Raw genomic sequence first — 23871 nt, forward strand, 5'->3', positions numbered from 1 at the left:
TTTCTTGACTATCTTTTACGAAATTGGCATCATTTTTCTCTTGTTTATCTTGGTACCAGCAATCTCTTTTAGAGTGATTAGGAATTTTGCATCTAGTGCATCTGAAACGACATTCCCTTGACTCATGACCAGGTTTCTTGCAAATAAAACATTGACCACTAGAGGTACCTGGTTTTTGCTAGTATTTTTCTCCATTCCTTCCTCGTCCTCTTTTCTGCCCTTCTTTGAAGTTGCCTCAGCCTTTTCCATACTGACCCTTCTTTTGGTAATTGCCTCCTCTTTTCCCTTGTTCTTCTTTGGAAAATTCACTATGAGAAACATTCAGCTTTGATTGAAATGCTTGCTCCAATGGCTGGCTTGAAAATCTGCTCAATCTTCCTTCATGTGCTTCAAGAAACCCCATCAATTCATACATGGTAAGAACTGATAGATCTTTGGATTCTTCTATTGCTGCTGCTACATGATCAAATTTTTGAGGCAAACTCCGGAGTATCTTCTCAACAAGTTTCTGCTCTTGAATAGTATCTCCATAGCTCTTGATTTGATTAACAATCTTAGCAACTCTTGAATTGAAATCTTTGACAGATTCAGTTTCTTTCATTGTCAAATTATCAAAGTCTCTCCACAAATTTTGAAGCTTAACGGAGATTGCTTTATTTGAGCCTTGAAACTCCTTTTGCAGAATCTCTCATGCATCTTTTTCCTTTTTAACACCAAAGATTCTAGGATAGATAGACTTGCTTACCCCATGATGAATGATCCTCAAGGCAATAGCATTTATCTTCAATTTCTCCTTGTACTCCTTTTGATTTTCATCAGTCCAGGAAGAATTCCTAGTTCTAGGTGGGTCTTGGAAACCATCTTCAATCAAATCCCATAGATCTTGGGAAATGAAAATGGTCATCAATTGAGAGCTCCAGTAGTCATAGTGTTCTCCATTGAAAATAGGAACCTGGTTTGCTGAATAAGAAAACAAGACATCTCTAGATTTGGCATCATGAAGATTAACTAAAGAGAGGTTTAAAGTTGGGTGAACAAAGAAAAATCAGGTGCTGTATAGGCTGAATAGGTTGAATAGGCTATCTCTGATACCAAAATTTTTTGGCATATGCGGAATTTTTATTGATAAATAGCAATGGATTACTAGGTTTTTTATTTTTGTGATGCAGAGCTGCTACTCCTACACAATGCTAGGCAGATTTTTCTGATCTGCATAAACCAATACAATAGCACTTATTTATACTTGAAAGAGCCTTCTAGACTTCTAGATACAAGTAACTGACCCTTAGAAACACAGAACACCAACAGACATGAAATACTAATAGCCATTATCTATAAATTTCTTTATTAAAATTACAAATTAATTCTAATGCCATCCACAAACACTGTTGTCCAACACAAATGGATCCCCCCTCCCACAGGATGGATTAAATTCAATACAGACGCTATCATTTCAGACAAAGCCACTGCTCTAGCTGCCATAGCTCTCAATGACAAAGGTGAAGTCCTCAAGGTCTGGCAAAATTGCACACAGCTTGCTCCCCTATTCTAGTAGAAGAAACTGCTATTTTATGGGCTATGCAGCTTGTAAGAATGGAGAATTGGAACTATATCATTTTCAAAGGCGATGCTAAAGCCCACTTTGATCTCTCTCTGCTGAATCCATTACCGATTGGTCCATTAGCAATATCGTTTGCAATATATTAAATTTGAAAGAGTTCTTGTTCTTTCCGTTGGGTTAATAGGAACATTGCTGCTCATAAAGCAGCTAGATTGTGTCTCCTTTCTTTTAAATCTTTCTACTTTCATAATCACAGTCTGCCAGTTGCCTTAGCGAATGTTTGTAAGGTAGATTGCTATTCTTGTTAGTTTTTGTAGCATTCAATAATGATTAAAGTTTATTATAAAAATAATAAAATAAAAACAAAACAAAACAAAAAAACACTGCCACTACTCTGTGTAAAGGTTTTGCTTGCTTGTAGGAAAGGGAATGTAAAGGTTTTGAGTGCCGCTTTATGTTTTGGTCGAAGTAAAATGCACTAGGAGGTACTTTGTTGGACCCAAACAAACACCATACTTCAACTTCATAAGTGATCTTTCTAAATAAATTACTTCTTGTTCATATACTCCTCTTTTTTCATTTCCAACTAAAATCCAACACATACAGTAGGAATGCAAAGTACAACATCTCAAACATGTAGCAATATATGTCCACGCCCTTTATTACATGATACCTAATGCATAAGCAAGGATATATTGGTTACATATATTGCTGAAACTAGATGTTATTTCTCATGGGATTGGATATACGACCACTTTTCCAGTGGCTCTGTTGGTGTTAAGATAGGAAAATACTTCAACAGTCTTTGAAAATGGAAACGGGCTTTTGGGGTCAATCACTGGTTTCACCTTCCCACTTTCCAGGTAAGGTTTCAGTTTCTCCAAGATAGACCCTTTAGAAGTGAGCACAAACATAGTTGCTGGTGGAATTACAGGGCCTACTATTGTCACAACATGCCCGTCCTTTTTCACTGCCTTGACTGCCTTATCAATCTGCCCTGTTTTTGTGTACAACAAAAATTAGTCTTTGACATATTACGAGTAATCATTACACGTTGAATAGAAAAATGCAATTAGATTGGCAGGTAATGCACAAATAAATATCATGAGCAATTTCACCAACCTTTTGTTTTAGAAATGGAAATCAATTTAAACACAGCGTTAGACACAAAAAGGCCACAAGTTTAACAATTGTTTAGGTTGATTATTGACACCCCCACAAGACCTAATTCTAAAAGTCTATTTGGAAATAACTTATTTAGCTGAAATTGAAAACTTTTTGGTGAAAATATTGTAGATAAAGTTAAAAAATAGCGAAAATAATATATTGGGACCCATGAATAGTAACAAAAATAAGCTAAATAGTAAAAAAAACTGGGTTTTTAAGCCAATGTCAAACGCACATTAAGAGTTTATTTGGGATTTACTTATTTTGTTGAAACTGAAAATTTTTTGCTGAAAGTACTATAAATAAAGGTAAAAATTAGCTAAAATAAAATAAAAGGGTCTAAACTGTACTTTCAAGTGCATTGAGGCTTTTTCTCAAAAAAAGAAGAAAGTGCATTGAAGTTCTATTATGACATATGTGGAACTTGTTAGAACATATGTTATTGTAAATTAGCTAATCTTTTGACAGAACGCACTTTACTTGTAATTGGGTAGATCTATGATGGGTTTAATACTTTAAGGAATAAGAGTTCAAGTCTAGTATGGAAACCATGCAAGTCTGTCCAAGAAACAAGTGAAGAAGTGTTATTCATTAAAACTCGACAGATAATATCTATTGAGATCTAATAAGGAATCTCGACAGCTGGTTGACAGAAGCAGTATCTATCGAGAATTACGAAATTTAGATTTCCAGATCTGTTTTTCACGCATATCCAAGTTATTTGTGTAGGGTTTCTTTTCTCATAACCTTAGACATATATAAGGATTATTTTAAGGGCCGTCAAACATGATGCAAGGTTATGCAACTTGATGCAAAGTTATTATGCATGTATATTGTGACCGAAGACAATTTGCCCTAGTTTATCATATTCTTTGTAGAAGCTACTGCGTCTTTTCACCAAGGTTTTTGTAACCAATAAGCTTCTTGATCTTCATCGTCTAGATGAATTAAAGAACTTTGCAGCCAATATCTTTCTCAAAGTTGGTGTGTTAGTCACGTACTTGGATCCGTGCATCGATTGGTTAGTCACGTACTGGAAGCCGTGCATTGAAAGGAGAGATTGTCACTACATTACAAGTTCAATTGAGTATTGGGGTAAGGGTTCAACTATAGGTTGCTATTAGGTACTGAAATTCCTTTTACTTATAACCGCTTGTTTTAATAGTAGTAGATTCTCCAGTGTGGCGACCTTAAATTCATCTGGTGGGATTTTGCCTCGGTGGTTTTCCCCATTCATAAACAAATCACCTATGTCAAATTTAATTTTCACTACATTTAGTTATTTGGTGATTTATTTGTGCTACCACGCTTATTGCATGTAATTGAATTTAATTAATTAACTTGGCTAATTAATTGATTAATTTACCAAAAGAGTCAATATATTCTTGGCCTATCAAGTTCTTCTCAAAAAAAAAAAAAAAAAAAAAGTGCATTGAGGCCCACTCTAAGATGCATGCATGGAGTAGATGTAGGGTGCATGCATGGAGCAGATCAAAGGTGCATGAAAGGAGATCTCAAATCAAAGGTTCATAAATGGAGATCTCAGATTAAAGGTGCATGAATGGAGCAGATCTAGACTGCTAGGGTGAACATCATTCTCTGAATAGTGATCATTGGATATCCTAGAATATAAATGGTCCCCTCTCAAGCATCTCGCGTTGTACATCTCTAAACAAACTTTTCTTCCAACCAAAAAATAGTGGACCTCAACATTTGATTTTGATAATTTAAGGTATACTAGAAGGTTCATGGAGCAATATGCCACATAAAAATTGTGGCAAAAAAGCCCTAGATTTTTTTAAAATAATGAATCTTCTAGACTTTATTTGTTAATGTACTATGATATGAGGCCAAGCCCTTAATTTTTGTGGTTTGGCTTGCGTCTAGTATTAATTACTTTATTCGATCACCACATGAGTATGACACATTTAGTATTTCTCTGGATACTATAAGGACATGACACATGTCTAAAAATGATCATAAGTTGGCCTTATACATGGGAGTCGTACTCTATTGCAGTTTACTCATTGTGTTATAATTTATAACATGGGTATGACAAGCCTAGCATTCCTCTAGACACCACAAGTGTAAGACACGTCTTAAAATGTTCATAAATTGGCCCTATACATGGGAGTCATACCCAGTTTCTGTTTACTCACCGTACATGTGTTATAACTTACAGCGGCAAGAATTTATATACTCCACCACAAAAGGTTACATAGACCTTACTAAACGCATTGTATTACAATGGTAATGTTTCCAATGAAGAAACAGGAGCACGGAACCCTAATGCTTTAGGATTTTGGTCAAAGAATGTGGTTAAGCCTGAAGGTAATGAAAATATATAGGGTCAATAAAAGTCAAGAAGTTATTGCTTGAAAACATGATTTTGAAAAGAAAACCGACTTGAAATACCTCCAAAGTTCATAGATATACCAGTATACCATTGATCCTCCATTTACATAAGTTCATAAATGCTCACACGTTCAAATCTCTCTTTCTGTCACATTATGGAAAACGATAAGAACTTTTTCAAGTATTCCATGGTGCAGATCTCATAATCTATTTTGATGAAAACTGGAACCATACAAAGAGTGCAAAAGGCATCTTTGGAGAAATGTTCGAATTAAAGCTACTCGCAATATAAAGGAGAGAGGGATAAAAAAAGACGCGTAGCCAGAAAATTATTCTAGTTGATTTTCCAATGGGTCCGAATCTTTTGGGTCATAAAAAATGTTTTGTATTAGGACAATGGAATTTAGTCTTGGAGCGGTGCTCCGATTCTCACGTGTGGGGTCCACCCCTGTGTGAGAGCCTGGAGCACTGCTGCGAGGCTAGGTAAGAATTACCCAAAAAAAAAAAAAAAAAAAATTCAGCTAACATTATTAGTCAATTTAGAATCCTTTCTTTCTCAAAAATAAAAAATAAAAAAATAAAATTTGGAATCCATTCTCTTTATCCATCTAGTACTATAAATAGCTTCCTCAACCCACCTTCTTCTTCCAAGGTCCTCATATTACTCTTTCTCTCTTAAAAAAAAAAAAAAAAAAAATCAGAACTGCTTTTCAACTTTCATGGACAACAGAAATGATCAGTCGTCATCAGAGACAAGGTTCTCCCTCTCTCTCTCTCTCTAATCACACACACTAGATCCAGTTTCAATAACTTAATGTAAAAATGTTAATTACTCAATTAATAGGTCTCTTTGTAGTTTGTGGAGAATTCCTTTTCGGTATTTGATTATTGTTAGTTATCTGAACTCTTAAACCATTTGCTGCTTGTTGTACATGATAATTGCCCTATAAAATCAGTGGTGGAGCCATTTATCTTTGGGGGGAAGAAAATATAAAAATTGTTCTCCTTTTATACTATGAATTATATCCATACTACATAGAATAGCGTTAATAAACACAATTCAACGTTAATAAACACAATTCAACGTACAATACAAGTTTAATACTGTTTTATAACTCAATAGTTTTTTACTTTTCATAAAAAAAAAAGAAAAAAAAAAGTTTTTTACTTACTCATGCCCTAGATTTTCTAATTAAATTACTACTTTTTTTAGAATATAAATTACAATCTATTAATTGAGTATAATAATCTAGAACTTTGTAACTTAACTGGATGATATCTCATGGAGACATCTACCTATTATAATTATCCAATTATTAAAAACCTAGTATGTTTAATAATTAATTACAAAATTACTAATAGGTTAAAGATTGCAGAAATTTAGACAAACAATCACTGAATTAATCAAATAACCAATAAAAATTACATTATTTTGATTATATGATATATTATATATCTGTATCAAATTAAGAATAATTTATTATATTTTTATGTAATGTATATAAAGTGTAAAATAAGGAATAGAAGAAGAACATGGAGAAATACTAAGAAAAGAGTTGCACTCACCAGTGGGCATTGGGTGGTAATGGTTTTCTTTTAAGTCAAGTTTTTAAACTTTTTTTATTTAAGATAATTGTTTTTTTAAGTTTAATCAAACCATCCCTTTGCTATATTGCCCCAAAAATATCAAGAAAATCCATTAGAAAAACCAACAAAACAATTCATAAACCTGGATGATTAGAAAAACCTTTAGACAATCACAAATTCAGTCTAGAAAAACATACCAACAAAACAATTGAAAATGACAAATCCTTAGTAAAACAATCCTTTAGTGCAGCATCACCACCATCATCTTCTTCTCTAGCCGGTTGCATCTTTGCTGCTTTCTTCTTCTTCTATTTTTTTTCCTAACTTCACAACCTTCAGACTTTAGGGCATGCCTTCTCTCTATTTTGTAAAATGATGGTTAACAAAAGCACCTTGGATATTGTGGCAAAGATGGCTACAACTCATTATGGTTCTTTTGGCCAACATAAAGCCACGTCCACTTGATTGTTTCTCTTTCTTTCTTTTTTTTTTTTTTTTTTTTTTTTTTTTTTTTTTTTTTTGGGTGGCCTGATCATATACTACCTTATATTCATATTTCATAAAGTTATCTTAAAAAGAATGTAATAGTATTTTATTTCTTTGGGCTAAGCTTTTAAATTTTAATTCCTACTAGACTTTTTGGGCTGGTGAATGATTGGGTAAAAGACTTATAATTTTTAAGAGTTTTCAAATGTTCTTGGCTTTTGAACCTTTTACAAGTTCATTGATTATATCTATAATTTATAAATATACAAAATATATAAGTTTATAAATAATTGTAATATATATATATATATATATATATTGTTGTGACTTTGTTTTGTTGATAAATTACTAATAATAATATTATTGTGGCAAGTGGGTTTTTATTTTATTTTTTTAACTAAAGAAAAAAAATATCTGAATAAAAATAAAAAATATTAATTTTTATATAGGATAAAGATTATTGACTTTGCAAGTCAAGAAATAATTTGAATTGTTATGTAGGATAAATATGTTTTCTATGTTTTTACCATGCATACTAAACTTTGTTCTAGTTAAAAATTATTTGACATTCAATCCATAAAGTCTTCTTTTATGTATAACTTTAAAATACAAGACCTTGAAATTTAAAACTTTTATAGATGAAATAATTATTGATCTCATTAACTATGTCATCAATCAAATTTTTAAGTACTTGTAATTAAAATTATGCATAAAATACAAATTTATTGATCAAATGGTAATAACATTCGATTGGCATAAAATTTAACTGCATGTTAAGAACACATAACTCAACAGTGAGATTTCCAAAATACAAATTTAATAAATAGTTATTAGGTGGTGTAACATTATTTAAAGTTACACCTAGTGGATAGAATAGCTTGAACTGAGTAAATTAAATGTGAATTGACCACCTGTCTAGATTTTAAAACCTATATAAACCCAAAAAAAATAAAATAAAATAAGCTAAAAATCTTTAAAATTGTAGTCAAAATGACCGGTCCAACAAATTTTTTGATTTGTTTTAATAAAAAATTATTAAGCTACTTAGTTGAGCCTAATAAAATATATGCCTATGAGTTTTTTTTTTTTTTTCCCCAACGAACTTTGGAGTACACACTTTGACACTTTACTATGCATAAAGAAAAAAATTACAATATAATTATATATATTGTTAAAATCAAAGGTATCAAATGACAATATAGTTACTTTATCTTTGTTAGTATTGTTATAAGTATTACAAGAAACTAGAACACCAAGAAGAAATCTAAATAAAAAATTATTAAAATATAAGAACAAAAAGAGATAGTAAATATTGATGATGAAGAAGAAAATGTCAATAAATAAATAGTTTTTCAAAATGATGATAATATTGACTTCAACGGAGTTGATTATGCATTATGATGAGTATCATGAATAGAAATTATTATTTTGTCTCATCTGTCATGTATTATTACTTTTGAGTTAGTCATTTTTTTAATTTTTTTTTATGAGAGTTTAATCCATTTGAATGTGTATATTATAAATATATGTTAATTTGATTTATTTAGTCAAATTTGTTAAATCTTATTATATAAGTGATGATTAAATTAGTTATTAGTTGAATATATTTCAAATTTATAATGAATATACATTTTATATATGCATACCCATAATTTTTTTTATAGGTTTTATTAGGTATTTATTTTCTTAAAATACATGACATAATATAATACACGATACAAAAAATAAAATAAAAATAAAAATAAAAAATCAATTCATGATACGATTCACATTTTGACAACTATGGTTCCAACTGTCATTAATTTTATTGATCATTCTAAGCATGTTGCAAGATGACCATGTCTAAAGGCAAGTTTCAATGGAAGGGGAAAATAGAGGGGAATATAGTAGAGTTGGACTAGTGTTTAGCTACAAATATTGACTAGTTTGAATACAGGGATAGGTTTAATTGGTTACAAGGTTGATGAAACTAATTGGAGAATTGGATAACTCTGTCCTAGGTTTTTATTTGTGCTTGTTTTTGTTTTTCAATAAATTAGAGATTATATATTGATTTATTATATAATATTTTATGTTTTCCTTATAAAATTGTATATTCACTTTTGAATGTTGTTTAAATTTCTTTAAATTTTTTTAGTCAATGTTTGTTTTAGCTACTGACCTTAAAACTTTAAACCTCTTCTTTTTTAGCTACTTTTAAAAATTAGGGTTTTTACACCATGGATTAAGATGTAACTCAAATATAAATCTTTTAAATACATGATGATTGACGCAAATGTTGGGATTTAGTGAAATAGCAGTTTGATCTGAGGATGGAGAAAAGAATAGTTATGAGTAGCTACAACAGAGCTCAAGCACTTAGGAAGAAAAACGTTTTTAGTTTTATTTCTTGAAGAAAACTAGCTATAAATCTTTGTCTTCCATGCAAAAACAATTGCCAACTATGCATTTTTTATACTGGTGCTTGTTCACAACAATAAAGTAGAGTTAATTAAATAGTTACTTAAACTTCATTTATTACTTTACTAACTTAAGCTAGCTGAAAATATGTTAACTTCAACATTCCCCCTTAATGCATTTACTGTCAAAATCCAAGCATTTCTTTTTAAGTGAAAGTGCCCACAAAACCCTAATTCGGGCAAGGACCAAACGAAGGAATCTGCCCAAAAAAGTGTCATCACTCTGCACCAAATTAAGAAATCTGAAGTACCTCTAGTCTTCACATACAATGCAACCTCACTTTCACTTTTATGTAAAAAGAATCAATTCTTTTGTGCAGCCAATTAAAGCAACAGGTGCATGTATAGTGAAAGTGAATCTTGCCTTGTGCTTCTGCATGCATGGATCCATGCATCAAGGTTGAGCTATGCTTTGTAAATCCAATGTACTCCAATGATGTCTCTATTGATTGGCCAAGAATGTATTGACCCATTTGGTAAATTAATCAATTAATTAGCCAAGTGAATTAATTAGATTCAATTACATGCAATAGGCGTGGTAGCACAAACAAATCACCAATTAAGTTAAATGCAGCAGAAAATAAATTTGACACAAGTGATTTGTTTATGAATAGGAAAAACTATCGAGACAAAACCTCACCAGATGAATTTAAGGTTACCACTCCTGAAAATCCACTATTATTAAAACAAGCGGTTACAAGTAAAAGGAATCTCAGTACCTAATACCAACCTACAGTTGAATCCTTACCCCAATACCCAATTGTGATGTAGTGGCAATCTCTCCGCTCAATGCACGAATCCCAATACATGACTAATCAATGATGCACGGATCTTAATACATGACTAACTCCACAGCAACCCTTTGATTGTTGTAGTTGATTTGTAGCAGCTTCACATAGAAATACTAATAAGATCTTCAATGCTGGTACAAGAGACTTTGCTTGATTACAGAACCCAAAGGCATACAAGAAACGCAGTAATAATTCTTTCTTCTGTAAAAGGAGGCTAGGGTTTCAAAAAGAAAACCTTATGAAACTCTCTAGGGTTAGATTTTTCTTTTTCCACCTCCTTTAAATAGGAGCTTAATAGGCTCTCCTATTCCAAATAGGTTTATACAAACCTTGGGCTTTCCTAGTCCAATAAGGATTATACAAACCCACAAACCTTGGGTTTTCTTAGTCCTATAAGAATTATACAAACCTATAAACAAATAGCCTTTTAGAATAAAAACGTTGCTGACCATAGTCTGAATCCCGTAAGTTCAATAGATCGAGACATGTATCGAGCTTTAATGAATCTCGACAAATCGAGCTTCTGTCGAGGAGGTATCGAGACCTGTAGATTGCACTTTTCTTGAGCAGTTTTTGAGTAATCTTCATGTCTTTAATTTAACCACTTGTAATGATCATCTTGAACCTTCTTAGATTTACTCAAATACAAGTAAAGTGTATTTTCTCAAAGGATATGTCAATTACATAAAAATATGTCCTTGATAATCTCCCCCTTTGGCAATCCGTGACAAAACCACAAGAATACATTGAATGTCTTAAAATACATTCTACTCAAAATTACAAAATAAATAAGTCTAGTCTAAAAGATCTGAACCTTGGAAGTTGCTGTAAGAAGAAGGTTTGAAATCTTGACTTGGCTTTAACTTGTCTTTCCTGAAAAGCACTAAACAAAACACATCAACCTACCATGTGGAAAATAATGATAAGTTAAATAAATAAGAAACATGTGTATAAAGAGCGAAAAAACAACACATGTGAGATAAAGAGTGAAACACATATATCATCATCATCAAATATATGTATGTAAATGGTTACAAACCAAAAGATACACAACACAAAAAATATATCAATATCAAAGTGTACCAAACTAACCCTCCCCCTAAGTTAGTTACATAAAAAAACTTTCTTCCTTTTAACATGAAGTTCTCCCCCTAAGTCTATTACTCCCCCTGAGGAATGACATTTAATTCTCAAATTTCTCCCCCTTTTTGACATGATTGTCAAAGGGCATAAAAAGCCAAAAGACTTGACCGAAGACAGAAAAAAACAGACATAGAGGGAACGAGGAGAGCAAGGAACCATAGACTTACAAGAAAAAGAAAACAGAAGCACAGCAGGAAGAGGTTCAGGAAAGAAAGAAAAGATAGAACAATGCATGGCAATGTTATAATGACCATAGAATGCAATGCATGAGCATATAAGATCAAATAAATAGCACCCATCCCAAAAATTTTAGCAAGACACAAAAAACAAAGACAAAAACAATTAAAAAAAAAAAAACAAAACAAATATTTCCCTAAAAAGAATGAAAACCTAGGTCAAAATGCATGAAATGCAAGAGAGAAGAAAGAAGGAAGAGATAGGTATCAACAGCAAAAGGATTTCGATAGATCGAAGTATCTGTCAAGGATGTGTCAAGAAGAAGCCTAGAAACCTCGATGGATCAAGAATCTGTCGAAAATCTATCGGCCAAACAAAAATTTTCTCAATGGATCGAAGAAACTATCAAGAAGCTATCGAGACACAGTCCAGAAAGCTCGATGGATCGAGTATGCAATAAGATCTATCAAGAAAAGAAGACAAAGGGGCTCAATAGATGCGAATCTATCGAGGACCTACTAATAAGCTATCGAGCTTGAAGAAAAGGAGTTTTTCAAAGAGAGGAAAAATACAAAGAGATGAATGCAAACAAGCAAGCTACTCAAACATAGATCCAATCAACATGTTAAGCTCTCAAAAACATCTCTTAACAAGAAAATGCAAAGCATTCATGATTCAAAACACACACGCACACTAAATAAGTCTAACCAATTTTATATTTCAAAAACAAGTTAAGACAATTTAGTGAGCATACATTAACATATGTATTCCTTGTGATGGCCAAATCACATTGTACCTGCACATGTATCAAAAGTAGCAAAGAATATGCGTGTTGTGTGTGATAACATTACAAGAGTGTATAAGTGTCTCAAGTTATGACGATTTGAGATATAAGAAAATCAATTTTAACTCACACACAATCATAACTGCTTGATGGGGACTATCACCTTTTGAGGTACATCCTATAATTCCTACATCTTCTAGAAACACGCTTGCAAGCATATTTAAAAGCATTTTGATTTTTTTTGCTTTTATATTATTTGCATATTTTTTCTTTTTGAGCATATCATGCATGGGCATATGAAAGAGAAAGAAAAAATACCCAATTATGTTAGTCCACAAACATCACAATTTTGCTATGTCAAAACACACAGATGATATATATGATTGGCAGGCTTTAGTGGTGAGATGGTTATTTATGCATTTCTCTTAGGATTTTTTAGCCCTTCCTGTCAAAAAGAGTGATATGAGTGTTAAGTATAAGAGATTACTTAATCGTACTCATCACAAACACGAGCCACAAAGCTCACTTACTTAGTTGTGTATTAGGATACTCATTTAAACTACAAAAGATACAAAGTTTAGAAAATTTTATTTCAATGGCCATGTAATGTACACAAATACCAATATACACAAAACACACACAATTTTTGTATTTTTCTGATTTTTCAATTTTTATTTTTTATTTTTATGAAAAACAAAATAAAGCAAAACTAAAAACAAATAAACAAAAACATGTTAAACAAACTTAAAAGGAAAGCATAAAACAAGATGCATATATATGAAAGCATGATTCCAAAGGTAGATAAGAAATCAAGCAAGGAGAGTCCTACTTTAGATAGAAAGAATTAAAACAGAGGACAAAAAGAAAGATAATTAAGTCTTAGGATCCTTTATCACCCACACAGTACGAGTCCTTGGCCGTGAAGATGAAAATGCGCATGTCCTAGTATGACTACTAAAGGACAGAGGAATTAGAATTCCCCTTAAATTAAGTCAAAAAGGTCAAAGTTTTTAATAACTCACCAAGAATAGATACAGAGCCTTTAGACAAATGATGAGACCTATTTGACACTCGTTTATGAGGAAACAACTTGAAACAATTAGGATGAGTATGACCAAAAATACCACAATGGTGACAAACATAAGTAGTTTTTGAACTACTATACTTTCTAGAAGGAGGTCTAACTTTAGAGGTTGACAAAGACCATAATTTAGGACAATTTGGCCTAATATGACCAATAATATGAGAATGATGACAAGTAGGGACAAAATCAGAATTTTTATTCTTCGGAGTTTTAGACATAGGTTTAGAAATTTTAGCATTAACACTAGAATTTTTACCTTTGTCTATCCTAGCAATATTAGCCTTCAACTCTTCATTATTCCTTTAAAATGGAGGAATATAAAAATCTTTTTCTTTTGAGTTAGGCTCAACAACAAGTTTGGCACTAGTTAATTTTTCAACTTCAGTTTTAAATTCAACTAGTTGCTCTTCCATACTCTTAATTTTTCTTCACCTAAGATGAAATTTGATTTTAAAAATTCTCATTCAAATTATTGGCTTCATCCAATTTTGCAATTAAATCATCTTTTTCAAGCTTGACCTTTTTAAATTTAGCTTTTAATTTTGTAGAGCTTTTAAGAGATCTCAATCAAAAATTATAAAACTTACAATAGGCATCTTGAATATCATCATCATCATTCAACACAAGATCATGCAAATTAAAACAATCAAAAGTTTCCATGACAACGAGGGTCAATGGATCACACAGTCAAAAGTTTCCGCTCTGATACCACTTGATAGGTCAAGAATGTATTGACCCCTTTGGTAAATTAATCAATTAATTAACCAAGTGAATTAATTAGATTTAATTACATGCTATAAGCGTGGTAGCACAAACAAATCGCCAACTAAGTTGAATGCAGTGGAAAATAAATTTGACACATGTGATTTGTTTACGAATGGGGAAAACCACCGAGGCAAAACCCCACCGGGTGAATTTAAGGTCACCACTCCCAGGAATCTACTATTATCAAAACAAGCGGTTACCAGTAAAAGGAATCTCAGTACTTAATACCAACCTACAGTTGAACCCTTACATCAATTCCCAATTGGACTTGTGATGTAGCGGCAATCTCTCTGCTTAATGCACGAATCCAGTACGTGACTAACCGATGATGCATAGATCATAATACGTGACTAACTCCACAACAACCCTTTGATTGTTGTAGTTTATTTGCAGCAGTTTCACATAGAAACACCAATAAGATCTTCAATATTGGTGCAAGAGATTTTGCTTGTTTACAGAACCCTAAAGGCATACAAGAAATGTAGTAAGAACTCTTTCTTCTATAGGAGGAGACTAGAGTTTTAAAAAGAAAACCTTATAAAACTCTCTAGGGTTAGGTTTTTCTTTTTCCGCCTCCTTTAAATAGGTGCTTAATGGGCTCTCCTATTTCAAGTAGGTTTACACAAACCTTGGATTTTTCTAGTCAATAAGAATGATACAAACCCACAAACCTTGAGTTTTCTTAGTCCTATAAGGATTATACAAATTCAAAAACAAATAGTCTTTCAAAATAAAAACATTGCTTGCTATAGTCTGAATCCCGTAAGCTCGATAGATCGAGACATGTGTTGAGCTTTAATGAATCTCAACAGATCAAGCTTTTGTCAAGAAGGTATCAAGACCTGCAGATTGCACTTTTCTTAAGCAGTTATTGAGTAATCTTTATACCTTCAATTTAACCGCAATGATCATCTTAAACCTTCTTAGATTTACCCAAATGCAAGAAAAGCACGTTTTGTCAAAGGATATGTCAATTACATAAAAATATGTCCTTAACATCTCCCATGAGGCTTGTCAACTAACTTCCGTTTCTTATTATTATCAATCATTTTCATTTCCTCTTTCACGGCTTTCACCCAAAACAGTCTGCTTCTTCAAAATCATCTGGTTCAATAACTGAAAAATTGTACATTCATAGATGTCTCAAAAGCTTCTAAACTTTCTTGGAGGAGCTCTAATGAAGATGACCTGGGGGGATGATGGTTCTCTTCTTTAAGGTGATTGCAACAATGAAAATTCTTTCATTGTCTTCTCTTGATTGGTGTTATGCATCTTCTTGGAGGAGCACTAATGAAGATGATCTGGGGAAATGATGGTTCTACTCTTTAAGTGATTGCAACAGTGAAATTTCTTTCATATTCTTCTCTTGATTGGTGTTATATATGAATCTTCTTGATCTGCTTTAGAAATTAGAGGTAATCTCTGCAATTTCTTTTCGTTCTAATTCCAAGAAACTTCTGTTGAGAAAACATACCTTGATGCAACAAACTTTCGCAACAATCTGTTTCGATTAGTAATACATTCATCATATGAACGCATTTGACTTACAACTTCCATAATTCTTGAAATATCATATCCCATATCTTCTATCTCCTTCATTTTGGCATTCTCCAATTCTCATTAGAGAGATTGAAGTTCAATGCTCAATTGCTCGTTAACTTTGTTGCCTAGAAATTTATTCTTCAAAATTTCCCGTGCATCTTTGGCTTTGAAGGCATCAATAATATGTGGGAACATCGCTTCGGAAATTCCTTACTGAAGAAATAGAAAGTCATCACGTACGTTCTTTGTACGGCTGCCATTCATACTTCTTGACTTCACTCAAATTTGCTTCTTGAGGCTCAACATAGCCATCCTCACACTGCCGCATAAAGTTTTTAAAAATATATTGTAAACTAGGCTCTGTGAACAAAATATGTTGGGTCTAGTGGAATAGGTTGTTGATGATGGAGAATTGGAATTGGTGTAGAGTAGCTAGCTAGTTACTGTAGAACCCTAACACTTCGGAACCAAAAAAAAAAGAATTGCTTTTTGTTTTATTTCTTGAAGTATACAACAAATGATGTTTTCCATGCAATGCATAAAACAATGGCCAACGTAACTATGCGTTTTTATACTTATGCTTGTTCACTAACTCCCCTCAAAAAATAAAGTAGAGTAGATTGATTAATTACTTAAACTTCATTTATTGTTTTACTAATTAAAATGATGTTGCTGAAAGTGTATTAACTTAAACACAAGGATAATCACAAGAAGGAACAAGTGTGCTGCATGCTTTAAGCAATTCGTCAAAATGGAGCACTTTGTGGAGCACATGAGAACCTCATATCATTCAGTTCATGAACCCACATGCAGAATTTGCAAAAAACATTGCAGATCTTTTGAATCTCTAAGGGAACATCTTATTGGTAATCTGCAATTTTTCTTTTAAACTTCAAACTGCTTGATTCCATTAAAGACAGCTTGTGATAATTTCTCTCCTCTAACAGGCCCACTGCCAAAAGAAGCATGCAAAAGAATTTTCAGCAATCAAGGATGCAAATTCTGCCTAGTTATCCTCAATAACCCAGATGCACTCAGGTTGCACCAAGAAATTTGCCAACTCCCCAGTGTAAATACTGTATCTTTCAACTAGCACTAAAATCAAGTATTTCTGATGCTGATCGAGTTGAATATAAATCTTTTTGTCCTTTTTGTTTGTTCTAGGGTGTGCTTGCTCAATTGGCTAACTTGAACATTTTTGATAATTTGACTATCGATAATGTTCAAATAAGAGGGCCACAAGTAGTTGCACTCGCTTGCAAAATGGTTGGTGGTGGTGGCAGTGATGGCTCCCTAGATCTCTGTGCAAGGGTCTGCCTCATTGATGAATATGAAAGCATAATCTACCATACTTATGTCAAGCCACCAACTCCAGCCACAAACTATAGGTATATATGGATACGTCTCCACCAAGCTTCTCCTGATTTCAAACCATATATATATATTTACCAGCAACAAATAAAACCGTAGTCCACATTTTTTGGATGAGCTATGGATTCTCAATGGTTAAATCTGGGTCAGTCTCTCTCTCTCTCTCTCTCACACACACACACATATATATATAACACTATAATTTACATTTTTTGAATAACTTATAGGTATCAAACAACGGGCATTCGAGCAGAATACTTAAGGGAGGCATTGCCGCTGAGCCAAGCGCAGAGGAAGATTCAAGACCTCCTCTACAATAGAGAGCCAATGCGGAAGCTTAGACCTACTGATGGAAAAGCCAGTATTCTTGTGGGTCATACTTTGGATTGTGACCTTAGCCTCCTACAAATAAATTACCCAGCAACAATGATGAGGTAATTAAAGCTCTTCAGGGAAAGTAACAAAGTTTTGATAGTTCTATATATAGTATCATCAACAGTTCAGCTTTGTCTAAACACTCCATAGCTAAGAATACTAGTAACTGATAAAAAAATATTTTAAAAGAAAAAAGATTATAAAAATACCTTGGACCGTTATACGTCATAATAAATTAAAATATGAATAAATATATTAAATTAGTACATAAAAAATTAACTAAAACTGTCCCATTAAATATAGAGAGATATATTTCTTTTTATATGAAAATATATTTATTTATATATTATTGGTCAAAATCCATATAATTCATTAAGATATTTCAACCAATAATAATAATGATGACAACTACATTTTTTAGAATATTATAATTGTAGGGTCCCGATTTGTGGCTCAAACCCAAAGTATATGGGATCTTGGCCCAATGAGTCCAATACAATAAATTTATAGAGAGTGAGTCAAAGAACTAAGCCCTAATGAATTGAATAACGGCTAGTATTGAATTAAATGACAATCAAGCACAAATAAGAGTTATTGATATCAATGGACTTTTAATCCGAGAATGTCACAATTATATATATTGATCACAATTGAATACAGAGATAATTTAGATTGCTACAGTGTTCTCTCTCTATTTTTTTTTATCCCCCTTCCATAAAAAGTCTTTCACCATTATATATCCTCCTTTGGACCATCTTCACCATACACCTATTGATCATCCAAGCCCTTACTTGAGTACCTATCCCATCAGACATCCCCTCTGATTTTCTGTGAGTTGTGGTAACCAAGATAGTACTGCTTAGAGGTCTTCTCCACATAAATGTGGCTAGAAAAGTAGCTACAGTGCATTTAATGCGGTGGTGGCTGCTTTCCCTTAGATATTTTTAGATTCCCTTCCTTCTCGTATGTTCATGAGGCATGTCTCTATCATTAGAATTTCTTGAAAGATTACGCTAACTGATGAAGTACATATTGTGAACTATATTCATCATATCCTAGGAGGAGTTCCTCCTCAGACAACTTTTCACTTGTTCCTCACCTTTGAGACTTTAATTGGGAACAATTAACACCTATTTGCTCCTCCTCGAACAAAGCACAAGGCCCAATATACTATTTTGGGTCATCATCCCTACAATAATTATAGTATGAAGCCAAAAATAATGGGAAGAAAAAAAAAAGTAGAAAAGAAGACCACGCTCACAAAAAGAAAAAGAGAGAACATGATATAGACATATCATTATCACATGGTGGAAGGGCACAAAATTAAAAGGAAGTATATTCTGACACCATCCACTCCTACCCTTCAATTTTCTAACTCTCCATTGTCGTTTTGAATGCTAGTCACATGCTTGGGCTAATAAAACTAATGATCTGTTTGGTTGGAGAAGTGGAAAAGTGGAAAGATAGAAAATGAGGAAAAGATAGAAAAGATTTAATTTTCTCCTATTTGTATTTGGTTGCAAGGATGGAAAAGTGGAAAGATAGAAAACTTATTTGTTTGGTTGAAAAGAAAAATGAGAAGATAGAAAAGTGAAGTTTCTATAAATTTACAATTATGTCCCCATTTAATAAAATAAAAAAGCTACACATTTTTTTAGCAAAAAAATTGTGTATTTGCAAACAAAAAAGTAACATACTTTTTTAGCCAAAATAATTGTGTATTCACAATGCAAGTAAAAAAAAAAAGGAGAAGGTGCAAGAACAATGCCCATGTGCACTATGCACATGGGCAGTTTGGTCAACCTAGTTGAGTGATTTTCTTCCCCTCAGTTTTCTAGTGGGTCTAGGGAGAAAACATTTGGGCCCCACCACACATTTTCCCTTCCTCCCTCCTTCCCAACCAAACACCCTTCAAAAGTTTCCCCTCCTTGTTTTTCTCTTCTTTTTTTTTTTTCTTTTTTTTTTTCCATCCTCCCTAAAATCCATTCTACCAAACACATTCTAAAAGTCAATGCAAAAGAAATTTGAAAAAACAAAAATAGCAAAAGGGAAATTAGCCAAAAACTTGAGAAGAACAATAGAGAAATGTGGAGGTGAGGATGAAACAAAGAAGAAGAAAGAAGAAGGGGCGTTCAAGTGACCCACAACATAAATGCTACCTGCTGTGAGGGATAAGTTCTTCGTTTGTTCAACTTGGATTTGTGCTTTCTTCTCTCAAACCATTTGATTCCAAATATGAAAAATAAAAATAAAATCCAAAATGTTGCTGGTGGAATTTTCAATTTTGGCTGATATTGGCCGAAACAAAAAGGAACCATGAAAACCAGCCATGGATCTTAGAACTATAAGGTTGGGTCGCAATTCGAGCAGTTCAATGCTTTTTTTTTCGTATAAAGAGATTCTTAGGATTAAAAGAACCACAATTACAAGATATTCACGGTTAATTGTATCCATTGACAAACAAATCACAAAAGATATCCAATTTTAAAATCAAAAAATAATAAACCAATCATTCAATTAATTAAGATAAATCCTAAATCATGAGAGAAACATTATTGAACTCATATTTAGAATCCTACCTTAGTCAATTGAGATAAAGCAAGAATAATTTAAACAATTAAAGAACAACCGTTTTGAGAAAGATCAAATCACATAAATAAAACCTGATAATTTTTAACAAGATTTCATCCTCAACCTTTAAAAATCTAGCTTCTCATAGTAATTGAAATAAAACACAAAAATAAAATACCAAGCATTGAATTAGACAAATAAATAAAACTATCTGTCATGGAAAAAACCCAAAAAGGTAGCTGCAGCTCTATACATTCAGCCATTGCCATCCTCCTTAAACAAACTAACCTAAAGCATTATATAAGAGAATTCACTCCTAATACAATTCGGACTAGCCTTCTTAACATTGCTTTGATTTGCTCCTTTATAATCCATCACATGCGGCTAACCTAAAGCCTTATTAATAAAATCCCAACGTAGCCCATTGCAAGAACTCTCAGGTACGTGTTTTGGTGAACAAATCAAGTGGCCCGCGTCAAGCCCATCTGTATATCAACAACGAAAACAAGTTCAATTTCTTTTTTCTCTACTTTTCTTCTCCACGTCAGATTAACATTAGTCCCACTCTTCTTATTTTTCTTTTTCTTTCCTTCACACCTTGTTGGCCTTGCCCAGCCTGCTTTTATTCTTTTCTTATATCTTTGCTTGCTTCACTTCATGCTTGGGCTGGATCTCTCAAATTGGCTTGACTTAATTGACCATTATTCTACCTCAAATAAAGCCTATTAGCATGTAATTCCTTTGTCACCTATAAGACAAAAATAATAGATAATCTGTCACAAAATAACATGAAAGTAATGCTAAATATGTAGATATGAGAATACTTTATTTTATATATTTCATGCACATCATATTCATCTCCATATGTTAGAGATATATTAGTCCATTAGTATAGGCCTAGGCCTAGGCCTAAGCCTAAGCCTACTTTGTGTGCAAGTCAAGTCTCCTACTTGTACTAGAAGTCTATTAATCTAGGATTTAGTCTACTATATATACACATGTTATGATTCATTGTAACACAAGATTTGTATTACACTCAAATATATTATTCATGTAACCCTTTGGGTTTCCTCCGTGGATGCAGGTCATTAGGCTGAACCACGTAACTCTCGTGTGTTACTGTGTTCTATACTTTATGTTTTCTCTTCTGCATCCATACTAGCATATTCAACATAGTATATCAATACTAATATTTAACATGGTATCAGAGCCACCTTTCTGTGGCCATGGTTTTCTGTCCTTATGGTATATTTAAGAGCAATCTTTGCCTTCCTTGGTGTTTTCTTTTTTCACTGCATTCATCTTCTTTAGCTTCCTACTGTTGCCGTCAAAACTCTCCTTTATAGTCAAGCCAACCTTATCAAATCTCAAGATTTCATCAAGCTTCCATCTTGAGTTTGAGAAGGGGTGTTAAAGATATATTAGCCCATTAGCATAGGTCTAAACCTAATTCTACTTTGTGTGTAAGCCAAGTCTCCTACTTGTACTAGAAGTTTATTAGTCTAGGGTTTAGTCTACTATATATACATATGTTATGATTTATTGTAACACAGGATTTGTACTACACTCTAATATATTATTGATGTAGCCATTTAGGGTTTCCTCCATGGATGTAAGCTGTTAGGCTGAACCACGTAACTCTCGTGTGTTACTGTGTTCTATACTTTATGCTTTCGCTTCCGCATCCATACTATCATATTCAACATAGTGTATCAATACTAATATTTAACACCATATATGTTAAGATACTAGGAGTATTTCATTTGAGATGTACAATGAAAAATATGTGACCACAGGGATACAGCAAAATATCCTCCACTGATGCAAACAAACAAGCTCAGCAACTCCCTTAAATACTTAGCAAAAACATATCTTGGGTAAGTAACCTGCATGAGATTTTATTTTATTTTTCTCTTTTTCATTCTTTGTTATTCATTTTCAATATATATATATATATAGATATACCTTGAGGAAGTAAAGAAGCTTCAGTATTTAGGTATGACATTCAAGCTGGCAGTGAAGACCCTTATGAGGACTGTGTTGCATCAATGAGGCTTTACAAAAGAATGAGATCCCAAGTTCACAAAAAAGGGGAGTATCCACAAAATCAAAACAATTTTGCATTATGGAGGCAAAGCGAACTTGAAAAGATGACCCCAGAACAACTATTGGAAATTTCAAGGTCTGATTTCTACTGTTGGTGCTTGGACTCTCAAGTTTAGTGCTTGAAAGGTGTTGCATACCTAATTAAGTGTGCAAGACAATTGCAAACTTCTTATCCAATTAATGTACTATTGGTAGAAATAACAATAAAATGGGAACGTATCTTTTCAATTAGATATTACTCCTATGTATGCCATGGTACAACATGGATGATTTTTTTTTGGCTTGAAAATGATGTTTAAGAAATTAAGAATATTAGATGTATTACGCCCCCCCCCCCCCCCCAAAAAAAAAAAAAATCCATGTATCATGTATATGAAACAACCATATTTTATGTTTTTATTGCGTGTTATATTATGTTTGAGCATTTTACCAAATATAAAATCTACAACAGAGCCTGTGATTTAACTTTTATCTTAAACAAAAAAGATTTACACCTTAAAATATGTGATTATTTGCAATGCAGTCCATAAATTACAAATTTTTTGCTATCAACAATACCGTAGTTGAAGATTAATTTGTAATGTTTATTTGGCACCCCAAAATTTAGTCCTTAAATTATTTCATTGTGGCTTTCTAATATAGATGCAATTCACATATGTGATAAAAGCGTCTTTTTACTGGACTTAACAACAATAAAGGACATGATGAACAATTTGACAAAAATATTAAAGACAAAGGACTAAATGAGAAATTGTTTGCATAAAAGAAATTGTTTTTAAATTAAAAATAAATAAAAAATAAAAAAACTTAAACTACGCACTACCAATTTTATTACAATAAAGCTTTCAAATTTACCAGTTTTTTTTTTTTTTATAAGTTACAAATTTACCAGTTGATGAAAGTGATTGTTGACATGTCAATAAACATTAAAAAAAAAAATGTATGTAATTCTATTTTGTGATTTGTGGCTTATCAATTTTTAAGGTTTATTTAGTAAAATTTTTAATATAACTAACATTACTCTTTTTAGTAGTAATTGGATCCCTCTCTGCCGAATCCATTACCGATTGGTCCATTAGTAATATCGTATGCAATATTTTAAATTTGAAAGAGTTCTTGTTCTTTCCGTTGGGTTATGGAACATTGCTGCTCATAAAGCAGCCAGATTGTGTCTTCTTTCTTTTAAGTCTTTCTGCTTTCATAATCACAGTCTGCCAGTTGCCTTAGCGGATGTTTGTAACTGCTGTTCTTGTTAGTTTTTGTGTTTTTGTAGCTTTCAATAAAGATTAAAGTTTATAAAAATAAAAACAAAACAAAACAAAAACAAAGACAAAAAACACTCCCACTACTCTGTGTAAAGGTTTTGCTTGCTTGTAGGAACGGGAATGTAAAGGTTTTGAGTGCTGCTTTATGTTTTGGTCGAAGTAAAATGCACTAGGAGGTACTTTGGACCCAAACAAACACCATTCTAAATAAATTACTTTCTTCTTGTTCTTGTTCTCATCTTTATTCATTTCCAACTAAAATCCAACACATACAGTAGGAAT

The 23871-nt window shown here is 32.5% G+C and overlaps 2 protein-coding genes across 2 annotated transcripts; one reads left to right on the plus strand and one right to left on the minus strand.

Moving 5' to 3' along the window:
* Positions 1-235: 235 nt before the first annotated feature.
* On the minus strand, positions 236-5186 carry LOC115971063. The gene is made up of 4 exons (XM_031090745.1): positions 5144-5186; positions 2356-2558; positions 746-952; positions 236-673 (listed from the first exon to the last, which is right to left on the minus strand). The coding sequence occupies exons 1-4, from the start codon at positions 5184-5186 to the stop codon at positions 236-238; spliced, it is 891 nt and encodes a 296-aa protein (XP_030946605.1).
* A 587-nt stretch (positions 5187-5773) lies between these two features.
* On the plus strand, positions 5774-22440 carry LOC115971073 (RNA exonuclease 4-like). The gene is made up of 7 exons (XM_031090756.1): positions 5774-5840; positions 16601-16767; positions 16849-16979; positions 17066-17289; positions 17500-17706; positions 22015-22095; positions 22215-22440. Exons 1-7 carry the CDS (start codon positions 5803-5805, stop codon positions 22438-22440), a joined length of 1074 nt encoding a protein of 357 aa, XP_030946616.1. The 5' UTR covers positions 5774-5802.
* The last annotated feature ends 1431 nt before the right edge of the window (positions 22441-23871 follow it).

The sequence above is a fragment of the Quercus lobata genome, chromosome 2, assembly GCF_001633185.2.
Source record: "Quercus lobata isolate SW786 chromosome 2, ValleyOak3.0 Primary Assembly, whole genome shotgun sequence".
In the NCBI taxonomy this organism is placed as follows: Eukaryota; Viridiplantae; Streptophyta; class Magnoliopsida; order Fagales; family Fagaceae; genus Quercus; species Quercus lobata.